The sequence below is a fragment of the Panthera uncia genome, chromosome C2 (assembly GCF_023721935.1).
Source record: "Panthera uncia isolate 11264 chromosome C2, Puncia_PCG_1.0, whole genome shotgun sequence".
Classification (NCBI taxonomy): domain Eukaryota; kingdom Metazoa; phylum Chordata; class Mammalia; order Carnivora; family Felidae; genus Panthera; species Panthera uncia.
Window position 1 is genome coordinate 155,176,111 of NC_064810.1, and position 27,200 is coordinate 155,203,310.

The window sequence follows — 27,200 nt, forward strand, 5'->3', positions numbered from 1 at the left end:
CTCTCTCTCTCTCTCTCTCTCTCTCTCTCTCTCTCTCTCTCTCTCTCAAAAATAAACATGAAAAATTAAAAAAAAAAAAAGGAAATGTAATCCTTTTGATAAAGTAAAGACAACATTTAATAAAATACTTACGGAATTAACATTTCCACAGTAGAGTTTCTGACTAAACCACTTCTGTCTAGCAGACAGTGTTAGCTTAAAGTATTCTCTCAGTTAATGAAAATTTTTAAATTTTAAATTAAAGGGCAGTTTGGGGTGACAGTGCCTATTATACAGGTGTTTCTGCTGTAAGGATATGTACACATTCCTGGAAATCCTGACATTCTGTAGGATAATACATTAAAATAACAGGGGTTATGAAGAAAAAATATATACCACTCAAAATGAGACGTGTGGAAGTCTCCACCTTTTTCATCTGCACCAGCAGCTTTCCAGATTGCTTGATGTAGTGAAAAACGCAGGGATGCTTGAAGCCACTAAACATAAGCTTAAATCAAAGGAAGGAAGTCCTGGGGGATTTTCAGGTTTTGTAAGGTCTTTACATACAGCTGAAGCCACTGTAATTGTAGAAAGACCACCTCTGATTGCTCTAAACCACTTACATGCTGGGAAAAAACTTCACAAGGTGTAACATATTTCCCTTATTCACCAATTGCACATAAGCTAGTTCACATTAAAGAAACTTTTTTTGTAGCAGAACAGACAGTTCTTGTGTTACGGAACCAGGCAGGAACGCTGGCAGAAAAACAAAGCGGCACTCGGCGATCTTGGTGGATCAGAGATTTATTTAACACTGGCAGGCTCAGAGGAGACCGTTTCTTCAAAGACCTGAGTGCCGAACGCAAGTGGGGAGGCTAATTTGTAGTTGTCCGCTTCCATATCTGTGGGGGTTTTGTGCGCGCAGCAAACAAAGGAAGAAGAACCCGGAGGAGGTGTCTATAAGCTAGAGACCAGAGTCTGTTTTAGCCCTGTCGGCCATCTTTGGCGTACTTTATTCACTTCTCCAACATTCCCCCCTTTGATGCCTTTTAACAAAAATGTTTAGTAGGCATCACCTTTCAGTTTTACAGGTTGGTACTCTCGGAAGGCTAAGATACGTGTGCAGTAGTTTGGCAAGCAAACAGCGTTTTCAATAAAACCATGGCATTCAGTATACAGGGGCCAATGGATACAAGTTATGGAGAGGAGGGCCCCCGCCAGGGCAGGAAGCCAGGATGCCCAATCCCTGAGATCCCATCCTTTCCATTGATTTTTTCCTGTTGTCTACGTTAAATTCTTTCCTTGAGTTCCTTAACCTTAATTATAACTATTCCTGACTGGTTTATGAAATAGCAACATTCCTCCCTCAGAAAGATGCAAGTCCCTCCTTTTTCTGAAGTGAGGAGGTTGAGGGCTTGCCTGTTTTGGAGGGTCACTGCTGCCAGAGAGTTTATTTGGCTTTGTAAAGTTACCAGAGAATCTGCCACCTGTTTGTTCCACGTCTTCATTTAGCTCTTGAGATGGTCTATGGTAGAGTCCTACAGATGAACCTATGCCCCCTATTCTGGTTCCTATTCCTGTCGCAATTCCTGCTCCTATCAGAACAGGTAGCAAGACTGCAGTTTGGCCTGGGACTTGGGGCTAAAGGCTGTCAGGAGCTGATCTTCCGTGTACATGGATATCTCTGGGGTTAGGAAGACGGAATAACATATCTGAGTCCACTTGGCCTCTAAGCATCGGTAGGCCGAACTAGAACACAGATAGAACACCCCAGGGGTTGAACACAGGGTTGCATTCCTCTCTAAGGTTATATTTCTTCCGCATAGGGAGGTACTGTTCATACCTTCAGGGACTGTACAGATTAGATTGTTGGCATTTGTGAGACGGACCCCAGTGACCAGGGGTCCAATTAAGACAGAGGTGTTGGTTTTGAGATTTTCAGGAGCTTCCCAGGTCAAAGGGATAGGAGTGGCTAAGTAAGCCTTACAGCTGAGGGGCAAGCACATCCAGCAGGTTTGGGTGTGATTATCTATTTTATGGAGGACTTGTAGAGTAGTGTTGGCCCGACGCTGGAGTAGGGAAATGGTAAGCATCTGATTGAGGGCTGAAAGGTTCGCACCTTGGTAGGCTGCCGGGGGAGTGGTCGCCTTTATGGCTTGTATTACCCTATCCTGGGTATCCTTTATAACCTCTTGATGGGTCCTGTCTTGCACCCCTCCCCCATCCGAGATTCCCCTATTGAGGAAAGTAAGTGTAGCAAGCTCGCTTCCCTCTCTGGAGGCCCTTGTTGTGACATGGGTTCCTGACATTTTGGGTTATCTCTACAGTCCAATACTTAGTCCTTGGGGCACTGGGTGACTGACAGAGAGTGGGTGTTTTTCCCTTGTAGCAATCTTGTGGAGGCAGGTGAAGGCACTGAATGCCCTTGACCCCCTTATTGTCATATAACAATCCTAGAGGCAAAGTGGGTAAGCGGCAGTTGTGAGGGTGAGAGAGGCTATCATAATATACAGGCAATACCTAATGGCCCTCCCATCCAGAGGAGGTATGTGAGACCCAGCATGCATCTTTTGTCCCGTGTCCAGCTTGTTGGTGCAGTCTCTATCAGCCCAACAGTAAGAAGTAAGATCAGGGCTATGACACCAATAAGGGGCAAGGGCTGGCAGAGTTGCATCCAGACCCCTGGGCTAGGTTCGTGCGTTGATTCTTCAAGCTTCTGCCGTGCGCAGGCCAGCCAGCTTCTGGGGTGTGGCTGGAGCAGGGCTGGAGGTCTCAGGGACAGTTTCCCTTTTGAGGGTCAGTTTAAGTGGGTTGACTGGATCTGGATCACTTCGCCAGGTTGTGGGTTCTTCTGAGTTGGCCTTAACTCTGGAGTGATGGACCCATGGGGTGACACCTGAAACTTGAAGGGCTGCAGGAGTTGTTAGAATAACAGTATGAGACCCAGTCCACTGTGGTTTAAGAGGTTCCCTCTTCCAATCTTTGACCCACACAGAGTCTCCTGGCTGAAAGGGGTGAATGGGGGTCCCTAAGGAAATTGGGGCCCTCTCTATGGTATATCTCTGTAACTTGTTTAGGACTGCCCCCAAGGTCTGGAGCTGTTCTCTTATTCCCTTGTCTCCAATCTGGTGTAGGTCTCCTGGGAGTTTTCCTAAACATGTGAGGGGGTCGCCCACATAATAACTCGAAAGGGGAGAATCCTAGTGCCCGAGGTGTGCATCGGGCACGCAGGAGGGCCAGCGGTAGTAAATCTGGCCATGGGAGATTAGTCTCTTGGTGGAACTTAGCCAGGGTTTCCTTGAGGGTGCGATTTATCTGCTCTACTTTTCCCTGAGCTCTGGGGTCGGTAAGCAGTGTGCAGTTTCCAGGTAATGTTGAGGGACTTTGTCAGGGTTTGTATAATGTCTGCCACAAATGCAGGTCAATTATCACTGTGTATGGTTAAGGGTAGATCAAACCGAGGTGCAATCTCCCGTAGAAGAGCTTTGGCCACCTTGCGACTTCGTTCCGTTCTGGTCGGGAATGCTTCGACCCATCCCGAATATGTGCAGATGATTACAAGAAGGTACCTGAATCCTTTATTTGGTTGTATGTCAGTAAAGTCCACCTCTAAGTCTTCAAAAGGGGCGGCTCCCATCATTTGCATGCCAGGCGGGGGCCATGGGGCAGACCAAGCATGGTTTTGGTACATGTTACACATTGTTCACTGACAGCTCGGCATAATGCCGGCACCTGGCTGATATAGTAGTTCTTTTTGAGGAGGGCCTCCAGTGCAGTTTTCCCTAAGTGCATCAGTTGGTGATATTCCTTCACTAGGTGTTTTCCCATAGATGACAGGACAAAGATGTGTCCATTTGGCATGACCCACCAACCCTCTTCGCTTAGTGTGCCCCCTTCTGTCGAGGCCCAACTTCTTTCATTGTTTGTGTACAGGGGCAGGGAGGCTTCCCTGTGGGGCGCAAGAGTCATAGTGTAGATAGGAGCTTGTCCTGGGTCACCACAGGCAGCCGCTCCAGCTGTTTTGTCCGTCAGGCGATTTCCTTGAGTTATAGGGTCATCTCCTTTCTGATGTCCCTTACAGTGTAAGATAGCTACCTTGTCTGGTAGCCATACGGTCTCAAGAAGCTTTAGTATTTCTTCCTTGTTTTTGATAGTTTTCCCTGCAGCAGTAAGGAGACCTCTTTCTTTATAGATGGCCCTGTGTACATGCACAGTAGCAAAGGTATACTGGGAATCAGTGTAGATGTTAACTCATTTACCTTTGCTAAGGATGAGGGCTCGGGTTAAGGTGTACAGTTCAGTCCATTGTGCCGACCATCCTTCCGGCAAGGCCTTGGCTTCCAGAACTTTGGTGGTTGTGGTTACTACATATCCTGCTCTTCGGCTGCCCTCTTGTAAATAGCTGCTCCCATCGCTGAACAGGGTGATCTCTGGGCTTATTATATAACCTGGTCTTGGAGGTCCGGGCAGTTGGCATAGACTTCATTCACTACTTCGGAACAGTCTTGGTCGGGTTCTCCCTCCCCCATGGGAAGGAAGGTGGCCAGGTTTAGTGTTTTTACTGCTTCAAGAGCGACCCTTGGGTTTTTGTAGAGAAGCCCTTGGTATTGTGTCAGCCGAGAATTGGAGAGGAGACGATATCCTTGGGTGCTCATGAGGGACATGACCGCGTGTGGGACCTTAACATTAAGCGTTTGTCCCAGCGTGACTTTGTCTGCATCCTTGATGAGCAGGACTGTGGCTGCCAGCACTCTGAGGCACGGTGGCCATCCTGCAGCCACAGGATCAAGTTTTTTTGACAGGTAGGCCACTGGCCATTGCCAAGGCCCCATACTCTGAGTAAGCACTCCAAGGGCTATTTGTCCTTTTCATGTACGAAGAGGTTAACGGGTCTTTCTATGTCAGGCAAACCCAGGGCTGGGGCTCGTCCCAGAGCCGCTTTATTTCTGTGAAAGCAGCCCTTGCCTTCTCAGTCCATGCGAGGGGCCCCCAGTCTGGCCCTCCCATCAGGTCATAGAGGGGCCTCACTATGGCTGAGAATCCAGGAATCCAAATGCGACAGAACCCTGTGGCCCCTAAAAATTCATGCAAACCTCGTTTTGTTTGGGGCTGTGGCAGTGTGGTGATAACTTTCTTCCTTCCCGGTCCTAGTTCTCTTTTTCCTTTTGTGAGGAGGAAGCCTAAGTATCAGACCTGCTGCTGACAAACCTGTGCCTTTTTCCCAAGAGGGCTGGTACCCCGAGTAGGACAGGAACTGCAGGAGGGCCTTGGTACCTTTCATACAGTCTTCTTGGGTGTCGCTGGCAAGGAGGAGGTCACCTATGTATTGGAGGAGGACACACCCTGTGGTTTCCCTCAGAAAGTCTGCGAGGTCTGCAGCTAGTTCTTCCCCAAAAAGAGTAGGTGAGTTCTTGAAACCTTGGGGAAGTCGTGTCCAGGTCAGCTGCATCTGGCACCCTGTAACGGGCTCAGTCCATTCAACGGCAGACAATGGTTGACTTTGAGGAGCCAGGTGGAGGCAGAAGAAAGCATCCTTTAGGTCGAGGCATGTAAACCATTTGGCTGACCCCAGAATGAGTCTGGGGAGAGTATATGGGTTCGGAACCACTGGGTGTAAGGAAACAGTCACTTTGTTAATGGACCTCAAATCCTGTACTGGTCAGTATCCTCCTCCTGGCTTCTTGACTGGCAAGAGTGGGATATTCCAAGCCGATTGGCACTCAATTAGAATACCTGCTTCTCTGAGCTTGGTCAGGTGCTCTTGTATACCCATTCTAGCCTCGAGTGGAAGAGAGTACTGCCTTTGTCTCTGAGGTTGGGCTCCAGGGATCAGGTCAACAACGGTGGGGCCCCGACTGCAAGCTAGTCCAGGTGGGTTATCTTCAGCCCATACAGAGGGGAATGTAGGCCTGAATTCTGAGGGGCTACAGGGTAGGGCCTGTGCACAGAATAGTCTCCATTCTTCTTCCCTTGGCAGGGTAATCGCCAAGACCAGGGTTTCCTCCTGCTTGGGTTTAATTGGAGGCTAGTGTGTCCATTGGGTTCAAAAGTTATCTGGGCCCCAAGTTTGGAGAGCATATCTCGGCCCAGGAGAGGAATCGGGCAGTCAGGTAAGTAGAGGAACTCATGCCGCACCTTGTGACCCCCAGGTTCACATTGTCGAACTTGACAGAAGGGCTGTTGCATCACCTGTGTCCCAGTAGCCCCAAGTATGGTTGCCGTCTTTTGGCTTAAGGGCGCCACCAGGGAATTAACAACGGAGTATTCAGCCCCAGTGTCAACCATGAAAGTTACTGTTTGGCCTCCTACCTTCATTCCGACCGTGGGCTCATGGGGGCCAAGAGAAAGAGCCCAGTCCCCCTCAGTCTGATTCTACCCCGGCCAGACCAGTGAGGTTCTCGCCTTGAGTTCCTCCCGATATCGGCTGGGTTTTGAGAGCCCCTTCCGATTCGGACATTTGTTCTTCCGGTGTCCCTTCTCTTTGCAGTATGCACATTGGTCTTTTGCTGAGGGTGCTCTGGGCTTCCCGCCTTTTGGTGGTTGGGGTCTTCCTGTCTTTGCAGTGTCCATTTCTTTTAGTGCTGCTGCGAGAAGGGTGGCTTTCTTTTTTAGTCTTCTCTCCGCTTCTCTCTCTCAGCTGTGACTTCTCTGTTCATGAAAACTTTACTGGCGACCTCTATCAGCTGAGTGATATTCATTCCGGCAAAGCCCTCCAACTTCTGGAGTTTTCTTCTGATATCTTGGGCAGTCTGTGCCACAAAAGAGGTATTTACCATTTGTTGACTTTCTGGTGCCTCGGGGTCAAACAGGGTGTATACATGGTATGCTTCACATAATCTTTCATAGTAGTCTCTGGGAGACTCCCCAGGGTGCTGCGTGACTGATGATACTTTAGTCATGTTCATAGGCCTTTTGGCTCCAGCTCAAATTCCCCAAAGGAGGGCTTCCTGGTATCGTGGGATATGGGCTTGTCCTTCTGTGGTGAAATCCCATGTTGGGCGTTCTTCAGGCATGGCAGCTTGAGCCCAGACAGCAGGGTCATTGATCCCTGGAGGTGTGTGATCTTCTAGGTACTGTCATGTTTCTCTCATTCTTCTTCTTTTTTCTTCTGTATTAAACAGAGTACGGAGTAACTGTTGACAGTCTTCCCAACTCGGTCGGTGGGTCTGGAAGAGGGACTCCATCAAGTCGACCATTGCTTGTGGCTTTTCAGAGTATAATGGAGTGTTGTGTTTCCAAATGAGGAGGTCAGTTATAGAGAAAGGTTGGTAATACATCATGGAATGGCTGGGCTGGGCTGTTCCCTCCTCATTCTGTCTTTCAGGCTCTCTCATATCCCTTACAGGCATTTGGAGAGCGTTAGGTCTGGGTCTGGCGTGCAGTCTGGCTGCTGGCCTTTGTGGGGGAAGGTTCTCCAGGTCTGAGAGGGGCAGGGAGATGGGCTGTGGTGACAATGGCGGCGGCAACAGCAGCAGATGGGACAGACAGACGGGGGAGGGGTTTAAAGTTCAGGGGCATCGGGGAGGGAGTTTGACGAGTCATAAGGAGGTGGAAAGACAAGATCTTTCTCCACGTCTCCTTTAAATATTAGAGGAGCGGTGGGTTGCTTCTTTGGTTCCCTGGGTGAGCGTCCAGATAAAATGGCTAAAACATTGCCTGGCTCTGCTTGCTAAGGATGAATCACACCCAAGGTAGGGGGTTTCGGGCAATTTCAAGCCAGGAGTCGATGTATGGAAATTGATCAGGGTGGCCTGGGTTCCCAGTGACTATTAGCCAAACCCACTGCACTGTTTGAGCATTTAATGTCCCTTCTGGGGGCCATCCTACATTGAATATAGGTCATTCTAGTTCCCAAAAGGTCCTTAACTTCCCAGGTGTCATTTTCACCCCATAATCACCTGAAAAATCCCTTTGTAAAATTTTTGGGCATGACCTCTAAAATCGTAGGCTTACTCTGTTTTGATCCCATTATTAATTTCTTTCTCATGTTCAGTGTCATAAAAGCAGACAAAGGGAGAGTATTTCCTCGGATGAGAGGACTAATCAGATACTCCTCTGGTCATGTTCCTGAGGGAAACTTTAGGTGAGGTTTGGCTGGAGCGGACTCAGCTTTGTGACTTGCTATCAGAATCAGATCCAATACTGCCCTAGACCTTATGCTCCCAACAGGACAAGGAGAGCCCACTCAGACTCCGTAGACTTTTGGGGACCTTAAGGGTGCCCGTCCGTGGAGCCACTAACTCGAAATCGGCAAGGCTGGCTGAGCCACACATTCACACACACACACACACACACACACACACACACACACACACACCAGAGTCTATTACATTCCCTGCCACAAAATATTCTACCTGTGAGACCATTAAGGCCTTTGGGGAAGGTGGCTTTAGGTGGCTTTAGGTGGCTACCTTATTAGGTGGCCTAGATTTGAAATCGTTTTACTGCCATGTGCACCTTTTAAGGAAATTGCCTACTAACCAAAAAAGCAGGCAGAAAGCACCTAACTTTTAACCTGTAACAGTCCCACTGTTTTTTTTTTAAGTTCTCCCTAAATCTAGAAACCATGATGTGATGTTCAGATTTGTATTTAGGAACATTTTATTTTCTTTGGGGGAATCCGTTGTCCCATTTCTAAGTATTAATGTCCTTTATTAGTCATTGCTCAGTAGTAAATTTGCCGTGTGATTACAGACTGGACATTGAATATATAATTTTTCTGTACAACTGAAAACCAGTACTTTAGGTACAGAAACTTTTTTTTTGCCTTATTTTTTTATGGAAATGCTTCTAAAGCATGCAACATAAATTCTCTGCACAAACAAAAAATTCTCTGTATAACATACTTTTTGTTCCATGTTTGAAAATCATTAAGGGAAGACAGGAAGATGGCAGCATAGGAGGATGCTGGGCTCACTGCGTCCTGCTGATTGCTTAGATTCCACCCACATCTGCCTAATTTACCCCGCTAACCACCAGAAGACTAGCAGAACGGGCTCTCCAGAGCCAAGCTTAGACGAGAGGCCCACGGAAGAGGGTAGGAAAGGCGGAGAGGTGGTGCACGCTACACGGACTGGTGGGAGGGAGCCGGGGCAGCAGAGGAGCAGCCCGCCCGGCAATACAGAGCCCCCGAGTCTGGCTTGCAAAAGCGGAGGGGCCGGACAGAGTGTGCTCTGACAGCCAGTGGGACTTAACATCTGGAATGTTATAAGTCAACAGCTCTGCTCGGAGAGCGGGAGGGAGAGTTGTTGAGCCCCAGAGGACAGAGCTCAGCTTGGCGGGGAACAAAGGTGCTGGGAAGCGCTATCTCCCTTGCCCATCCCCCAGCCAAAATCCCAAAGGGAACCAGTTCCCGTCATGGAACTTGCTTGCACAGCACAAACACCCAACACTGTGCTTCTGTGTATCCATCCCTCCAACGGGTCTGCCTCCTTCCCAGTGCCGCAGGGCCCCTCCTGAAGCAGACCACTGAAGGCAAAGCGAGCTGAGCCTACCCCTCCCGCCCCTGTGCACCTTGTGGATCCACTGGCTAATACGCCCTTGACCAGATCCCATCAAAGCAGCACCACAAGCCTGGCACGGTGCAAGCAGCCCAGACAGGAGCCACACCACTCCACAGTGAGTCCTGCCCCTGGGAGAGAGAAGGTACACACCAGTCTGCCTGTGGCCCCAGTGGTAGGCTGGGGGCAGACATCAGGTCTCACTGTGGCCCCGCCCACCAACACAAGTTTCTCTGGACAGTACAGGGGAAGTGCCCTGTAGTTTGGAGCCACTCCAGGGAATACCCAAAATGACGAAATGGAAGAACTCTCCTCAAAAGAAACTCCAGGAAGTAGCGACAGCTAACGAATTGATCAAAAACTATTTAAGCAATATAGTGGAACAAGAATTTAGAGTAATAGTCATAAAATTAATCACTGGGCTTGAAAAAAAGTATAGAGGACAGTAGAGAATCTATTGCTACAGAGATCAAGAGACTAAGAAACAGTCATGAGGAGCTAAAAAATGCTATAAATGAGGTGCAAAATAAAATGGAGGCGACCACAGCTCGGATTGAAGAGGCAGAGAAGAGAATAGGTGAAATAGAAGATAAAATTATGGAAAAAGAAGAAGCTGAGAAAAAGATAAAAAAAAATCCAGGAGCATGAGGGGAGGCTTAGAGAACTAAGTGACATAATTAAAAGAAATAATGTACGCATAATTGGGATTCCAGAGGAGGAAGAGAGAGGGAAAGGTGCTGAAGGTGTACCTGAAGAAATCATAGCTGAGAACGTCTCTGAACTGGGAAAGGAAAAAGGCATTGAAATCCAAGAAGCACAGAGAACTCCCTTCAGACATACCTTGAACCGATCTTCTGCGCGACATATCATAGTGAAACTGGCAAAATATAAGGATAGAGAGAATTCTGAAAGCAGCTAGGGATAAACACGCTCTAACATATAAAGGGAGACCTATAAGACTCGTGACGGATCTGTCTACTGAAACTTGGCAGGCCAGAAAGGAATGGCAGGAAATCTTCAATGTGATGAACAGAAAAAAATATGCAGCCAAGAATCCTTTATCCAGCAAGTCTGTCATTTAGAATAGAAGAAGAGATAAAGGTCTTCCCAAACAAACAAAAACTGAAGGAATTTATCACCACTAAACCAGCCCTACAAGAGATCCTAAGGGGGATCCTGTGAGACAAAGTACCAGAGACATCACTGCAAGCATGAAACCTACAGACATCACAATGACTCTAAACCCATATCTTTCAATAATAACACTGAATGTAAATGGACTAAATGCTCCAACCAAATGACATAGGGTATCAGAATGCACAAAAAAACAAGACCCATCTATTTGCTGTCTACAAGAGACTCATTTTAGACCTGAGGACACCTTCAGATTGAAAGTGAGGGGATGGAGAACTATTTATCATGCCACTGGAAGTCAAAAGAAAGCTGGAGTAGCCATACTTATATCAGACAAACTAGGCTTTAAATTAAAGGCTGTAACAAGAGATGAACAAGGGCATTATATAATAATTACAGGGTCTATCCATCAGGAAGAGCTAACAATTATAAATGTCTATGCGCCGAATACTGGAGCCCCCAAATATATAAAACAATTACTCATAAACATAAGCAACCTTATTGATAAGAATGTGGTAATTGCAGGGGACATTAACACTCCACTTACAGAAATGGATAGATCATCTAGACACACAGTCAATAAAGAAACAAGGGCCCTGAATGATACATTGGATCAGATGGACTTGACAGATATATTTAGAACTCTGCATCCCAGAGCAACAGAATATACTTTCTTCTCGAGTGCACATGGAACATTCTCCAAGATAGATCACATACTGGGTCACAAAACAGCCCTTCATAAATATAAAAGAGTTGAGATCATACCATGCATACTTTCAGACCACAGTGCTATGAAGCTTGAAGTCAACCACAGGAAAAAGTCTAGAAAACCTCCAAAAGCATGGAGCTTAAAGAACACCTTACTAAAGAATGAATGGGTCAACCAGACAAGTAGAGAAGAAATTAAAAATATATGGAAACAAATGAAAATGAAAATACAACAATCCAGACGCTTTGGAAATGCAGCGAAGGCAGTCCTGAGAAGAAAATACATTGCAGTCCAGGCCTATCTCAAGAAACAAGAAAAATCCCAAATACAAAATCTAACAGCACACCTAAAGAAAATAGAAGCAGAACAGCAAAGACACCCTAAACCCAGCAGCAGAAGAGAAATAATAAAGATCAGAGCAGAAATAAACAATATAGAATCTAAAAAAACAGTAGAGCAGACCAATGAAACCAAGAGTTGGTTTTTTGAAAAAATAAACAAAACTGATAAACCTCTAGCCATGCTTCTCAAAAAGAAAAGGGAGATGACCCAAATAGAAAAATTCATGAATGAAAGTGGAATTATTACAACCAATCCCTCAGAAATACAAGAAGTTATCAGGGAATACTATGAAAAATTATATGCCAACAAACTGTACACCTGGAAGAAATGGACAAATTCCTAAACACCCACACACTTCCAAAACTCAAACGGGAAGAAATAGAAAACTTGAACAGACCCATAACCAGCAAAGAAATTGAATCAGTTATCAAAAATTTCCCAACAAATAAGAGTCCAGGACCCAGATGGCATCCCAGGGGAATTCTACGAGACATTTAAAGCAGAGATAATACCTATCCTTCTCAAGCTGTTCCAAAAAATAGAAAGGGAAGGAAAACTTCCAGACTCATTCTATGAAGCCAGCATTACTTTGATTCCTAAACCAGACAGAGACCCAGCAAAAAAAAAAAGAGAACTACAGGCCAATATCCCTGATGAATATGGATGCAAAAATTCTCAACAGGATACTAGCAAATCAAGTTCAACAGCATATAAAAAGAATTATTCACCATGATCAAATGGGATTCATTTCTGGGCTGCAGGGCTGGTTCAACATTTGCAAATCAATCAATATGGTGCATCACATTAAGAAAAGGTAAGAACCATATGATCCTGTCAATCAAAAGATGCAGAAAAAGCATTTGACAAAATTCAGCCTCCTTTCTTAATAAAAACCCTCGAGAAAGTTGGGATAGAAGGAACATACTTAAACATCATAATAGCCATTTATGAAAAGCCCACAGCTAATATCCTCAATGGGGAAAAACTGAGAGCTTTCTCCCTGAGATCAGGAACACGACAGGGATGTCCACTCTCACCACTGTTGTTTAACACAGTGTTGGAAGTGCTAGCATCAGCAATCAGACAACAAAAGGAAATCAAAGGCATCAAAATTGGCAAAGATGAAGTCAAGCTTTCACTTTTTGCAGATGACATGATACTCTACATGGAAAACCCAATAGACTCCACCTAAAGTCTGCTAGAACTGATACATGAATTCAGCAAAGTTGCAGGATACAAAATCAACGTACAGAAATCAGTTGCATTCTTATACACTAATAATGAAGCAACAGAAAGACAAATAAAGAAACTGATCCCATTCACAAGTGCACCAAGAAGCATAAAATACCTAGGAATAAACCTGACCAAAGATGTAAAAGATCTGTATGCTGAAAACTATAGAAAGCTTATGAAGGACATTGAAGAAGATACAATGAAATGGAAAAACATCATGCTCATGGATTGGAAGAATAAATATCGTTAAAATGTCAATACTACCCAAAGCAATCTACACATTGGATACAATCCCAATCAAAATTGCACCAGCATTCTTCTCGAAGCTAGAACAAGCAATCCTAAAATTTATATGGAACCACAAAAGGCCCCGAATAACCAAATATCGAAGAAGAGCAAAGCAAGAGCCATCACAATCCCAGACTTTAGCCTCTACTACAAAGCTGTAATCATCAAGACAGCATGGTATTGGCACAAAAACAGACACATAGACCAATGGAATAGAATAGAAACCCCAGAACTAGACCCACAAAAGTATGGCCAACTAATCTTTGACAAAGCAGGGAAGACTATCCAATGGAAAAAAGACAGTCTCTTTAACAAATGGTGCTGGGAGAACTGGACAGCAATATGTAGAAGGATGAAACTAGACCACTTTCTTACACCATTCACAAAAACAAACTCAAAATGGATAAAGGACCTGAATGTAAGACAGGAAATCATCAAAACCCTAGAGGAGAAGGCAGGGAAAAACCTCTCTGACCTGAGCCGCGGCAATTTCTTACTTGACACATCCCCAAAGGCAAGTGAATTAAAAGCAAAAATGAACTATTGGGACCTCATGAAGATAAAAAGCTTCTGCACAGGGGCGCCTGGGTGGCTCAGTTGGTTAAGCAGCCGACTTCGGCTCAGGTCATGATCTTGCAGTCCGTGAGTTCGAGCCCCGCGTCGGGCTCTGTGCTGACAGCTCAGAGCCTGGGGCCTGTTTCAGATTCTGTGTCTCCCTCTCTCCCTGACCCTCCCCCGTTCATGCTCTGTCTCTCTCTATCTCAAAAATAAATAAACATTAAAAAAAAATTAAAAAAAAAAAGCTTCTGCACAGCAAAGGAAACAGCCAACAAAACTAAAAGGCAACCAACGGAATGGGAAAAGATACTTGCAAATGACATATCAGACAAAGGGCTAGTATCCAAAATCTATAAAGAGCTCACCAAACTCCACACCCGAAAAACAAATAACCCAGTGAAGAAATGGGCAGAAAACATGAGTAGACACTTCTCTAAAGAAGACATCCAGATGGCCAACAGGCACATGAAAAGATGCTCAACGTCGCTCTTCATCAGGGAAATACAAATGAAAACCACACTCAGATATCACCTCACTCCAGTCAGAGTGGCTAAAATGAACAAAACAGGAGACTATAGATGCTGGAGAGGATGTGGAGAAACGGGAACACTCTTACACTGTTGGTGGGAATGCAAACTAGTGCAGCCACTCTGGAAAACATTGTGGAGGTTCCTCAAAAAATTAAAACTAGACCTACCCTATGACCCAGGAGTAACACTGCTAGGAATTTACCCAAGGGATACAGGAGTGCTGACGCATAGGGGCACTTGTTCCCCAATGTTTATAGCAGCACTCTCAACAATATGTAAATTATGGAAAGAGCCTAAATGTCCATCAACTGGCGAATGGATAAAGAAATTGTGGTTTATATACACAATGGAATACTACGTGGCAATGAGAAAGAGTGAAATATGGCCTTCTGTAGCAACCTGGATGGAACTGGAGAGTGTGATGCTAAGTGAAATAAATCATGCAGAGAAGAGCAGATTCCATATGTTTTCACTCCTATGTGGATCCTGAGAAACTTAACAGAAGACCGTGGGGGAGGGGAAGAAAAAAAATAATGGTTAGAGAGGGAGGGAGCCAAAACATAAGAGACTCCTAAAAACTGAGAACAAACAGGGTTTATGGGGGGTGGGAAGGAGGGGTGGGTGCGTGATGGGTATTGAGGAGGGCATCTGTTGGGATGAGCACTGGATGTTGTATGGAAACCAATTTGACAATAAATTTCATAATAAAAAAAATAAAGAAAATCATTAAGGTCACATTCTGTATTTTTTGCAATTTTGCTGTTGGTGATTCTTTGGAGATCAATTCCAAGCTGACTCTGAAGTTACAAAACTGCTTTCTGTGATAAATGAGCTACTTTTCCTAGGAAATCTTATTCATAAGTGTTTAGTGTAACTTGGCTATTTGCCTCTAAAACACTTTTTGAGTCAAATTTGAAACAGCTAGTCTTTCCTAAATTCATTTCAGATTTTTAAATTATCTTTATGGTGTGCTTTAACTTTCAAAATTCAAAACATTTATTTCAAATCAGCTATCATAACAGTTTCTTTTCAGTGTTGTGTTTTAATGTCTTGCTTTTGAAAATGTGTAGGAGAGCATGTCCTCTGGATCACCTACATTATTCATTGGATGTAGACATTTTGATTTTATGAACTTCTAAGATATTGCTGCAAAAGACAAAACAGGTTGCACTGTTGTGTTGTAGACCGAGGTGCTTTGTGGTGTTTAGTAATTCTGGCTTTTCAAGGGTGCTTTTAGATCATTTTATGCTGAATAATGGATATTGGTTAGAGCATGGTTGTGTATTTCATCTGTTTCCCATCTGTATTCTTAGATGATCATATGCCTCTCAAGTATTATTCCTCATTTCTTACCCACAGTTTTAGCTCATTTATTAGTATCTTTGCCATTAAATTGCATAAATTTTCTTAATAATATAAAAAATGAGCGCCTGGCTGGCTCAGTCAGAAGAGCATGTGACTCTTGATCTCACGGTTTTAAGTTCAAGCCTCACATTGGGTGTAGAGATTAGTAAAAAATAAATAAATAAACTTAAAAAAAATAATAATATAAAAATGAATTCATTATGTGTGAGTGTGGTAAGCTGTTTCTTGTTGAGCTAAATTGGGACTACAGTCCAGGAATGTCTTTGGACAGATATTCCAGGGTTAGGGTCCTGTCTTAAATACTGAGTGAACAACCCTCTTTCCTGCTATACTCATTTTCTTCATTAAATTTGAATGTTAAAAGCATTGATTAAAAAAAATTAAGAATGTATGCCACATGTTCATTGTAAGAAAACCAGGAAATAAAATTAAAGCACTTAATATCTTACTACCTACAGGTAGCCAGTTAAAGATTGGATATGTATATCCTTCTGGTCTTTGCAAGCTTTGAGCCTTCTATCTGTGTCATCTTAACTAAGATTAGATTATTCTGGTTACTTCTTGAGAAAATTTTGTGAGAATTCAGTCCATCACAGATTGCACTGAACTTTTAGATAGTCCAAATGGTTCTTTTTCCTCCATTTCATCTCAGAAATCTTCAAAATGGTAGGAGTATCTCCTGTATCTGTGTATTTGTCTCAAACAAAATATAAAGGTAGATGGTTAAGTAAAATCATCTTTTTAAACATTGAAATGAATATGTCTAACAATTCTGCATTCCAGAGACTTTTGCCACACCAGTTAACCAGAAAGTAAAGTATACAACAAATAATTGTTGTTTGAATACGTAAATTTTTCAAGGTAATTCTTGATTTGTCTTTAAAATACATATTTCTGTCATTTTATTAATGGCAGATATGCTTCATTACATTACCTTGGTTCAGGTATATTAACTACATCATGAAAATATTTTTTAAACATACTTAATGCTCAAGATTTGATGGAATAGGACTTTAGCCATGTAATGGTTTGTTTGAGAGAATAATGCTGCTGAACAGATGCCTGGAAGAGTGGAATAATAGGGAGTAAGACAGCTAACAGCTTGATAATAGGGAGAAAAAGAATGTTTTACTTGGTGATTATTGGGTGAATAGGGCATTTCAATACTTATTAAGGGACTGCTCATACGATTTTTTTTCCTCTTAGGATTTTTTTAAATCACTATGTCAGTTGACATGCATATCATACTATAGTTGAACATCTTCCTATTATCTAAATTGTTGGAAAAGTTCATGTGATTAAAATCTTCCCCCTTTTATCTGCTTACCTTTTAAAAAAGTACACTATTTTTTAGAGCAGTTTTAGGTTCACAGCAAAATTGAGCAAAATATAGAGTTCCCACATACCTTCTGTCCCTGACACACAGTCTTCCGCACCTGCATGGTACGTTTGTTACAGTTTGAACCTACAGTGACCTACATCATTACCACCCAAAATCCACAGCTTACATTAGGGTTCACTCTTGGTGTTGTACATTCCATGGGTTTTGACGAAAGTATAATGACGTGTGTCTGCCATGGTAGTACAGAGAGTAGTTTCACTATCCTAAAAATCCTCTGTGCTCCACCTGTTCATCCTTCTCTCCCTCCAACCTCTGGCAACCACTGAACTTTTTACTGTCTCCATAGTGTTGCCTTTTCCAGAATGTCATATGGTTGGAATCACACTGTACATAATCTTTGTAGATTGGCTTCTGTCACTTCAAGTTTCTTCCACATCTTTTCATGGTTTGATAGCTCATTTATTTTTCTTTTTTAAAGTTTTAAAAATTTTATATTAAATTTATGTAAACTAAAAAAAGGACAGCTCATCCATTTCTTCCCTCCACCCCCACCCCACCCTTTGCAGCCACCGATCTGTTCTCTGTATCTCTGAGCTTGATGGGTTTTTTCTTTTTATTTTTTTTTTAGATCCCACACATAAGACAGGTCATATAGTTTTTGTCTTTCTTTGTCTGACTTATTTCACTTTGCATATGATCCCTGAAGTCCATCCATGTTGTTGCAAATGGCAACATTTCATTCTTTTTTATGGCTGAATAATATATTCCTCTGTGTGTGTGTGTGTGTGTGTGTGTGTGTGTGTGTGTGTGTACTACAATGTCTTTATCCATTCATTCAACCAATGGACACTTGGATTGTGTCCATATCTTGGCTACTCTAAATGATGCTTTAGCAAATATAGAGGTGCTTTTATCTTTTTTAATTAGTGTTCTTGTTTTCTTTGAATAACCAGTAAAGTAATTACTGGATCATATGGTAATTCTATTTTTCATTTTTTGAGGAAACTCCATATTATTTTCCATAGTGATTACACCAATTTACATTCCAACCAACTGTGTACAGGGGTTTTCTTTTCTTCACGTCCTCACCAACCTTGTTATTTCTTGCCTTTTTTATAATAACCATTCTAACAGGCGTGAGGTGATATCAGATTGTGGTTTTGATTTGCATTTCCCTGAAATCAGTGAGGTTGAGCATCTTTTCATATGTCTGTTGGCCATCAGTATGTCTTTAGAAAATGTCTATTCAGATTTTTTTAATCATTTTTTTTAATGTTTTTATTTATTTTTGAGACAGGGAGAGACAGAGCATGAACAGGGGAGGGTCAGAGAGAGGGAGACACAGAATCTGAAACAGGCTCCAGGCTCTGAGCTGTCAGCACAGAGCCCGACGCGGGGCTCGAACTCACGGACCGCGACATCATGACCCGAGCCGAAGTCGGCCGCTTAACCCACTGAGCCACCCAGGCGCCCCCAGGTTTTTTAAATCAGATTGTTTGTTTGCTATTGAGTTGAGTTCTTTATACATTTTGATATTGGCCCCTTATCAGATTTATGCTTTGCAATGATTTTCTCCCATTCAGGAGGTTGCCTTTTCATTTTGTTGATGCTTTCCTTTTAGTTTGATATTGTCTTGTTTATTTTTGCTTTTGTTGCTTTTGCTTTTGGTGTCATATTCAAAAATATCATTGTCAAAGAGCTGGCCATTTTTGTTTTCTTCTAGGAGTTTTATGCTTTTAGGTCTTATGTTCAAATCATTAATCCATTTTGAATTAATTTTTGTGTATGGTATAAGACAGGGGTCCAATTTCATTCTTTTGTATATGTCTGTCCAATTTTCCCAGCATCATTTCTTGAAGAGAATGTCCTTTCCCCATGGTATAGTCTTGGCTCCTTTGTCATAAATTAATTAACCATATATGCATGGGCTTATTTTGAGACTCTCTATTCTGTCACATCAATCTATATGTCTATTTTTATGTCAGTATACTGTTTTAATTACTATAGCTTTGGAAGCTTCTTCCACATCTTTTCATGGCCTGATGGCTTTTTTTCTTTTTAGTGCTGAATAATATTCCATTGTCTGAATGTACCACAGTTTATCCATTCACCTTCTGAAGAACATCTCGGTTGCTCCCCAGTTTTGGCAATTATGAATAAAGCTTCTTTAGACATCTGTATGCTGGTTTCTTTCTTTCTTTCTTTTTTTTTAAATTTTGGTTAACATACAGTGCAGTATTGGTTTCAGGAGTAGAATTCAGTGATTCATCACCCGCATACAACACCCAGTGCTCATCACAAGTGCCCTCCTTAATATCCATCTAGCCTATCTCCTACCCACTTCCCTCCATCAACCCTCAGTTTGTTCTCCATCATTAAGGGTCTCTTGTGGTTTGTTTCCCTCTCTCTTTTTCTTCCCCCATCCCATATGTTTGTCTATTTTGTTTCTCTTTTTTTTTTCTTGGTCTGTTTTGTTTCTTAAATTGCACATATGAGTGATGAAATCATATGGTATTTTTCTCTCTGATTTCTTTCTCTTAGCATAATACATTCTAGCTCCATCCACATGGTTGCATTCTTTCTGATGGCTGAGTAATATTCCTACGTGTGTGTATACCACATCTTTTTTATCCACTCATCACTTGATGGACATTTGGACTCTCTCCATAGTTTGGCTATTGTTGATATTGCTACTATAAACATCAGGATGCATGTACCCCTTCAAATCTGTATTTTTGTATCCTTTGGTAAATATCTAATGGTGTGATTGCTGGGTTCTGGGGTAGTTCTATTTTTAACTTTTTGAAGAACCTCCAATATCCATAAAATAACTTACTGGAGTTTTGATTGGGATTGCACTGAATCTATAGATTTAATCTATTGTCCTATAGATCAAGTTGGAAAGTAGTGATATCTTGACAATATTGAGTCTTCCTATTCATGTACATAGGATATCCATTTATTTAATTCTTTGATTTCATCATCAATTTCACAGTTTTACTCATAGATCTTGTACATATTTTGTTAGATTTATGGATAAGCATTTCATATTGGGAGTGGGGGATGCTAATATAAATGGTAATTTTTAATTTCAAATTCCATTTGTTCATTACTTGTATCTGCTTAACTTTTTAGGTGATTAATGGATGGCTGGCAGTTGATGTATATACATATATTCAGAAATGTTTTGCCACCTGAGACCGGTGAGAAGGTAAGCTGTGTGGTCCAATCTGTAAATAGTGTGGGTGGGGGTATCTGTTATGCATTTGGATAATTTTAATTTATTTTTATTTTTCAAATTCTAAAATTATATTATGATGGAGGACAGGAACAAAAAAAGAAAAGAAAATTCATATGAACATCCAGACCCTCCAAGAGTTCATTCAGGGCAGAAGCTGAAAAAAAATACCATGTTTCAGAATAGTTCAGTATGAAAAATTTAAGAGAAAAAAAGATAAAGATTGTCCTTAGCACAGTTTTTGTCATGTTGCCCTCAAGTCTATGCTGTCATATGGAAAACCACTTTACATTTAAATTGTATTTAATTGTATAGTAGGATCATTTGATTACTGTATTTGCTACTAATGATATATAATCTAAATCCTACTTCAAGAAAGGATTTGAGTTCAAATATATGAATTTAATTGACATTGTATAATAGACAAATATAGTATAATTGAAAGAGATCAAAAGCCCTGTAGAGAAAAAAAATCATATTAAAAAGCAGAACTGATTAAGCATCTGACTTTGGCTCAGGTCATGATCTCGAGGTTCGTGAGTTTGAGCCCCACGTCGGGCTCTGTGCTGACAGCTCAGAGCCTGGAGCCTGCTTTGGATTCTATGTCTCCCTTTCTCTCTGCCCCTCCTCACTCACACTCTATCTCTCTCAAAAATAAATAAACATTAAGAATTAAAAAAAAAAACAAAAAACCAGAACTGGTCAACAATTACTCAGACATCAAATTCAGTCCTGGCTTCTTGGTAGCCAAGTCAAAAAAGGGGAAAATATTGTTCATTTGGCTCAAAATATATAACTACAAGACAATTTGACCTGCTACATAAAAATATGTGAAGTTTTGGGTTTCTGAAACATACTTGGCAGTAATTAGTTCCTTTAAATAACTATTCTGTGTAAGTAAATAGTTCCTGTCAAAAGGAAGTTGTTTAGAGGAAACACTTTTTCCACCAAGTTGTAAATAACAAGGATTCTCAAACAAAGGGAGACTTTCTCTGACAGAATTCCTGACACAACTGTGAAGAGATAAGGGGGAGGGGGAGTGGCAGGGAAACAAAGTGACTGGGATACAGTGCCCTGAAAAACTGTTCTTCTGCAGATGAGGAGACATTCTTCATGCCACAGAAAGCCAGGCTCAAGTATTGTGTTTTCATGCTCTGATACAGGAGAGACCATGGGAGCCTGGAGGAATGAGTTCTGTAACATCTCATGGACCATTCCCTTCAGTGATGGTTGCCTCCTCACTCCATGCCTTTGACAGGCAGTGAATAGTAGTGGTTGTAGAACAGAGCCACGCTTTTCCAGCTTGTTTTTATTCCAGCCTTCGGAAAACAGCATTTTAATCATAATCCTTAAAATACAAGTTTCATAACAATAGTTACCCAGTGATATTTTGGGTTTTTTTTTAAGTTTATTTATTTATTTATTTAGAGAGAGCATGCACGCGCACACAAGTTGGGGAGGGGCAGAGAAAGAGATGGGGAGAGAAAGAGTCCCAAGCAGGCTCCACACTGTAAGCACAGAGTCGGACACAGGGCTCCAACCTGCGAACCTTGAAACCAGGAGCTGAGTTGACATCAGAGGCTTAACCAACTGAGCCTGAGAAAATATGCAGTGATATTGGGGCGTCTGGGTGGCTCAGTCGGTTAAGCTTCCGACTTCAGTTCAGGGTATGATGTCTCTGTGCTGACAGCTCAGAGCCTGGAGCCTGCTTGGGATTCAGTCTCCCTCCCTTTCTGCCCCTCCCCCTCTCACGCTCTGTCACACCTCTCTCTCTCTCTCTCTCTCTCTCTCTCTCTCTCTCTCTCAAAAACAAAACATTAAAAAATACGTATCCAGTGATACTTTCTATTGTGCACCCTCTCTTTTTTAATGCCGGTTCGTAGCCCAGTAAGTTGCTTTTACGGTGCGATGGATCCTGATGAACACTGCCCTGGAGTAACTAGAGTGCAAAGTCTTCGTTAATGAGAAATCGCATCCTATGCAAAGCAGATACCAGTGGTGACATTCCTTACCTCGCAAAGGCCCTGATCCCCTGACGGGTTGTTAATGGCTCTGCATTGCACTCAAAGCAGCTTTGCTCTTATAGGCAGGATAACTTTCCTTTTAGAAAAATGCAAATAATTTGACAGATCTCTCTCTTGCATAGTCTGTTCCACAAAAATTAGAAGGAAATTGTGCACGTATGTTTTAATGTACTCGGGATGCTTCCTCTAGTGCAGAGGTCAGCAAAGTATAGTCCATGAGGCAGAGGGGCCCACTGCCTACTTATGTGAGTGAAGTTCTGTCTGACCGCGGCCACACTCATTCACGTGCTCATTGTGGCTGCTTTCCTGCTATAGCAGCAAAGTAAGATAGTTGTAAGACAGGCCACGTGGCCTACAAAATCTAATCTTTTCCTCAATATCTTGCAATTTCAGATTTTCATGTGCTGAATCTGCTCAATTTCAAGCAGTATAGTATTGTTTTCCATTTACCTTTCCTTGATTGTTTTGTTTCCTTTCATTAAAAACCTACTATACATTCATTTAATGTACATTAAAAATAATACTTGGGGCACCTAAGTGTCCGACTTTGGCTCAGGTTATGATCTCGTGGTTCATGAGTTTGAGCCCCACACTGGGCTCTGTTCTGACAGCTCAGCGCCTGGAACCTGCTTCAGATTGTCTCCCTCTCTCTTTGCCCCTCCCCCGTTCACACTCTCTGTCTCTGTCTCTCTCTCTCTCTCTCTCAAAAATAAACAAACATTTTTAAAAAATTTAAAAAATAAAAACAATAATACTTGTGCCAGACCCTGTGCTGTGGTGGTTATAAGATACCCACTGAGCGGGGCGCCTGGGTGGCGCAGTCAGTTGGGCGTCCGACTTCAGCCAGGTCACTATCTCGCGGTCCGTGAGTTCGAGCCCCGCATCAGGCTCTGGGCTGATGGCTCAGAGCCTGGAGCCTGTTTCCGATTCTGTGTCTCCCTCTCTCTCTGCCCCTCCCCCGTTCATGCTCTGTCTCTCTCTGTCCCAAAAATAAATAAACGTTGAAAAAAAAAAAAATTAAAAAAAAAAAAAAAAAAAAAAGATACCCACTGAGCTCTCTGGCCTCTCCGGGTCCACCAAAGGATTTGTCCCAAAGCCACGCTTTCCTGGCAGTCAGTGACCAAGCAAAGCGGGAATACTAAGTCAGGCTCACTCCAGCAAGACACAGGACTCTGCCAGTGGGCATCTTTGGCCCAAGGACACTCCACCGGCCTACCTGAGCGCTTCTTGGAACTGTGCTGCAGCCCAAGACTTCCTATCCAGTCCTGCCTCCCCTCTCTCCTACAGGTGTCAGACCTAACTCCTGGTTTGAAAGTTCTCCTTACCTTCTCCCTTTCCCAGCACTTCTCTCGCACATCCAAGTGTGTTTGGCTAGTGCTTCTCAGCAGATGCCAACTAACGAACCGAACAACAGCAAGTACACATGTAAACCATGTTTACAGCCTTCAAGGGTGCATGATACCTGAGGAGGATGGGTGTGGGTGGAGGAAGAGGACAAATGGAAACATCTCTCACACATTATGGTATGGTGCTCCAAATATGCTGGGTCCACAGTTTCTGTTTTTAGAGATTAGAAGAAGGGAAGACTGTTTATAGTGAGGATACTAAAGGGAAGTATCTGGGGGAAACGGGCATCTTGCCTTCTGGCACGTAGCACTTACACAATAATTGTTTAGTGAGTGAGTACTGTTTGGGTAGATGGAACTAAGGCACAGAGAGCATGTTTAGGGCTTAGAAACCACGCAGAAGAAAGGGAAGAATGAGAGAGATCACTGAGAGTTGACCTGAGGTGTCTAAAGAAGTGGTAGGAGGTCATGTTGTAAAGACAGATTGGAAATGATTACAGAGGACTTGAATACCAGACTAAGAAGTGGAGTTTATTCAGCAGGAGTTGAAACACCAGCAGAGGTGTTTTAGCAGGGAATACAGTGGTAGTGGAATTTCAGGAAAATTAACCTGTATGTAATATGGTAGGGATAAGACTGGGGGGTAGACAGATGGTGAGGCTATGCAGTCCAACCCTGTGGTGATAAATGGGGAGCACAGAAAATGGAAAGAGGGAACGGTTTCCAGGGACACTGTAAAGTGAGAAGAAATAACCCACTTCCAGAGCACCCCAAAATGGGGTGGGGGTGTGAACTGCTTTGGGCAGTGGTACCTCTGCAGGTTTGTGCTTTGGCAACTCTGAGAACAGTGGTACCCGAAGGACAGAAATAAGGAAGATAATCCTGGATTGAACTGCTTCCTTGCGTTCTGTATCCAGGCAGAGATTAGAAGGAAGACTGTGACCTCTATTCCTTTTTATAGACACCAAATTTGACAGGCTGACAGGACAGCTAAGTGTCCGTGAGACACTTAGAAATGAGAACTGAGGGGCGCCTGGGTGGCGCAGTCGGTTGAGCGTCCTACTTCAGCCAGGTCACGATCTCGCTGTCTGTGAGTTCGAGCCCCGCGTCAGGCTCTGGGCTGATGGCTCGGAGCCTGGAGCCTGTTTCTGATTCTGTGTCTCCCTCTCTCTCTGCCCCTCCCCCGTTCATGCTCTGTCTCTCTCTGTCCCAAAAATAAATAAAAAACGTTGAAAAAAAAAATTAAAAAAAAAAAAAAAAAGAAATGAGAACTGAAACTCAAATGGGGACTGAGTGGAGCCATCACCAATCTTTACTTATGCTGCCTCACTTTGAGGACTCGGGTACCTGTTTACTGTTTCCTTTATTGTTCAGGCTCCTGTTGTCGTCCTTTGTACACAGCCTACATATACTGACTTTGTAAAAGGGTCAAATATATGCAAAAAAAACCCAAAACAAAACCAAAGGTAATCTGAAAATATGCTGGTGGTCTCCAGATTGTTAACAAAATCTCATAAATGATTCGATAATCTCTCATTTTAAAAAGATAAAACCTTTCTGTAGATTCAATACTGTATGAGACAACACTCATGCTCAATTATCTATGAGGTAATGTATTAAGACAAAAATGTGCCTAATATTTAGACTTCTTTATAGACCATTATGGAATAGAAAAGGTAAAATTGTAACGTTCAAAAATAGATGTCGTGGAAGTGCTTCCCCAAAATTGTAAATATTTTCATTTGGATTTAAAACTACACTTTAAAAAAACACTCCTAGGTGAGTTATGCCAGAATCTAAGAATGAGAATGTTAAGTTATCCAACTAAAATAATTTTAGGGTGCTAGCAATGAGGAAGTAAACCAAGGGACATCTTGTATCTCTTTTTAAGCATTATAATTTTCAAAATATTTTTCACTATAAAGAAAAGATTATATTATTGGATATTGAGGTTTTTTTTTATCTGAAGAAAAAAATGTTATAGAAAATTGTCATCATCTGTAGTAATGCCATTTAGTATTTCATAGTAGGCTTTGAGGGGAAATTTGGAAATTTCATTATTAATTGATATTATTTTTTCATATTGCACCAGAAGAATTTAAAATCACTGTTTTTAGAAGCCACGTGGTACTCACTGCTTGTTAAAACTTTAATATATTTCTTAATTTAATTTTAAATTCTTTTTAAGTATAATTGACATACAGTATCCTTAGTTTCAAGTGTACATCATGAGTCAATGTTTTTATACATTATTAAATGATCTCCCTGATAAGCATAGTTAACCATCTGTCACCATACAAAGTTATTATGATATTATTGACTATATTGCCTATGCTGTACATCACATCCCCGCAACTTATTTATTTCAGACGTGGACATTTGCTTGTCAAAACTTTTATATATTTCAGAAAACCACAGTTTTGGTTTCTGTCTTGTTTCTATGGTATCTTCCATACATAATAATTTTGATGTTATTGTCACTTTATGCATTGAGGATCTGAGTGTGTGTGTGTGTCAGTGCCTTGATAAATAATAAATCTGAATCTTTTTAAAAGGTTATGTCTGGAGAAGATATTTCCACACTGGTTTCTCTCCTCAAGAGCTTTATCTGGAGCTGAAGCAGTCAATGCCTTGAGGCCATTCTATTTTGCAGTACATCCAGATTTCTTTGGACAACACCCCAGAGAGAGGGTAAACATTTATTTATTTAACCTTTAGTTCACATTTCAGTTTATTTTATTTCTTTTTGACACAGTATAATACAGAGTTTTATAAATTTGAATTTTTCTGTCATGGTGATAAAGTCAGTGTTTTGAATTAATTTGAAATATATATACTGAAAATTGAAAATATAGCTATGGTTTTTTTATGAAATCTGAGGAAATGGAAAATATATATATTGCTCTCTGCCCCCAGTTCCTGACACAAAGCTCCTAAAACCCTTGTAAATTCCTAAGTGGTAGCAGCACCAGAAGCATCTTTTGTTCTAATGAAGTGACCCTGGGTGGCTCCTGGATGAGGGCTGGTCGCCAGAAAGACCAAGGCATGATTAGAAGCTTGGAATTTTCAGCTCCAAACCTCAACCTCCAGAGAAGAGAGAAGGGCTGGAAGTTGAGTTAAAAATTGATCATGCCTGGTGTGGAAGCCTCCATCAAACTCCTGTAGTATGGGGTTCAGACAGCTTCCAGGTGGGTAAACACATCTACACTGGAGGGTAGGGCTCCCCGACTCTGCAGGGACACAAGTTCCCTGTGTATCTCTTCATCTGGCTGTTTATCTGCATCCTTTACATTCTTTAATACGGTAAACATAGGTAAGTTTTTCCCTGAGTTCTGTGAGCTGCTGTAGCAAATTAATAGAACCTAAGGAGGGGGTGCTGCAAATAGCTGGTTGGTCAGAGGCACAGGTGATAACAGGTGCACCTGGCATCTGGTGTGTGTGTGTGTGTGTGTGTGTGTGTGCGCGCGCGTATGGGGTGGGGGGAGAGGACAGTCTTGTGAGACCGAGCCCTTAACCTGTGGGATCTGATGCTGTCTCTGGGTGAATAATGTCACAATTGAGTTAAATTGTAGGGCACCCAGCTGATGTCACAGAGAATTGCTTATTGTGGGG

The 27,200-nt window shown here is 42.3% G+C and overlaps 1 protein-coding gene across 4 annotated transcripts in view; it reads left to right on the forward strand.

Moving 5' to 3' along the window:
- The window catches only part of TCAIM (T cell activation inhibitor, mitochondrial), a 73,778-nt gene that overhangs the window by 5,193 nt on the left and 41,385 nt on the right, over positions 1 to 27,200 (forward strand). For 2 of the 4 annotated variants that reach the window (XM_049629114.1, XM_049629117.1), the window contains exons 2-3: positions 20,116 to 20,191; positions 26,144 to 26,279. In XM_049629114.1, coding sequence (XP_049485071.1) covers positions 20,163 to 20,191; positions 26,144 to 26,279 — 165 coding nt within the window. In that variant the 5' untranslated portion in view covers positions 20,116 to 20,162. Of the gene's footprint in view, positions 1 to 6,439; positions 6,745 to 7,100; positions 7,227 to 20,115; positions 20,192 to 26,143; positions 26,280 to 27,200 lie in introns of those variants that run through there. The other 2 variants (XM_049629115.1, XM_049629116.1) reach the window with 2 other exon arrangements.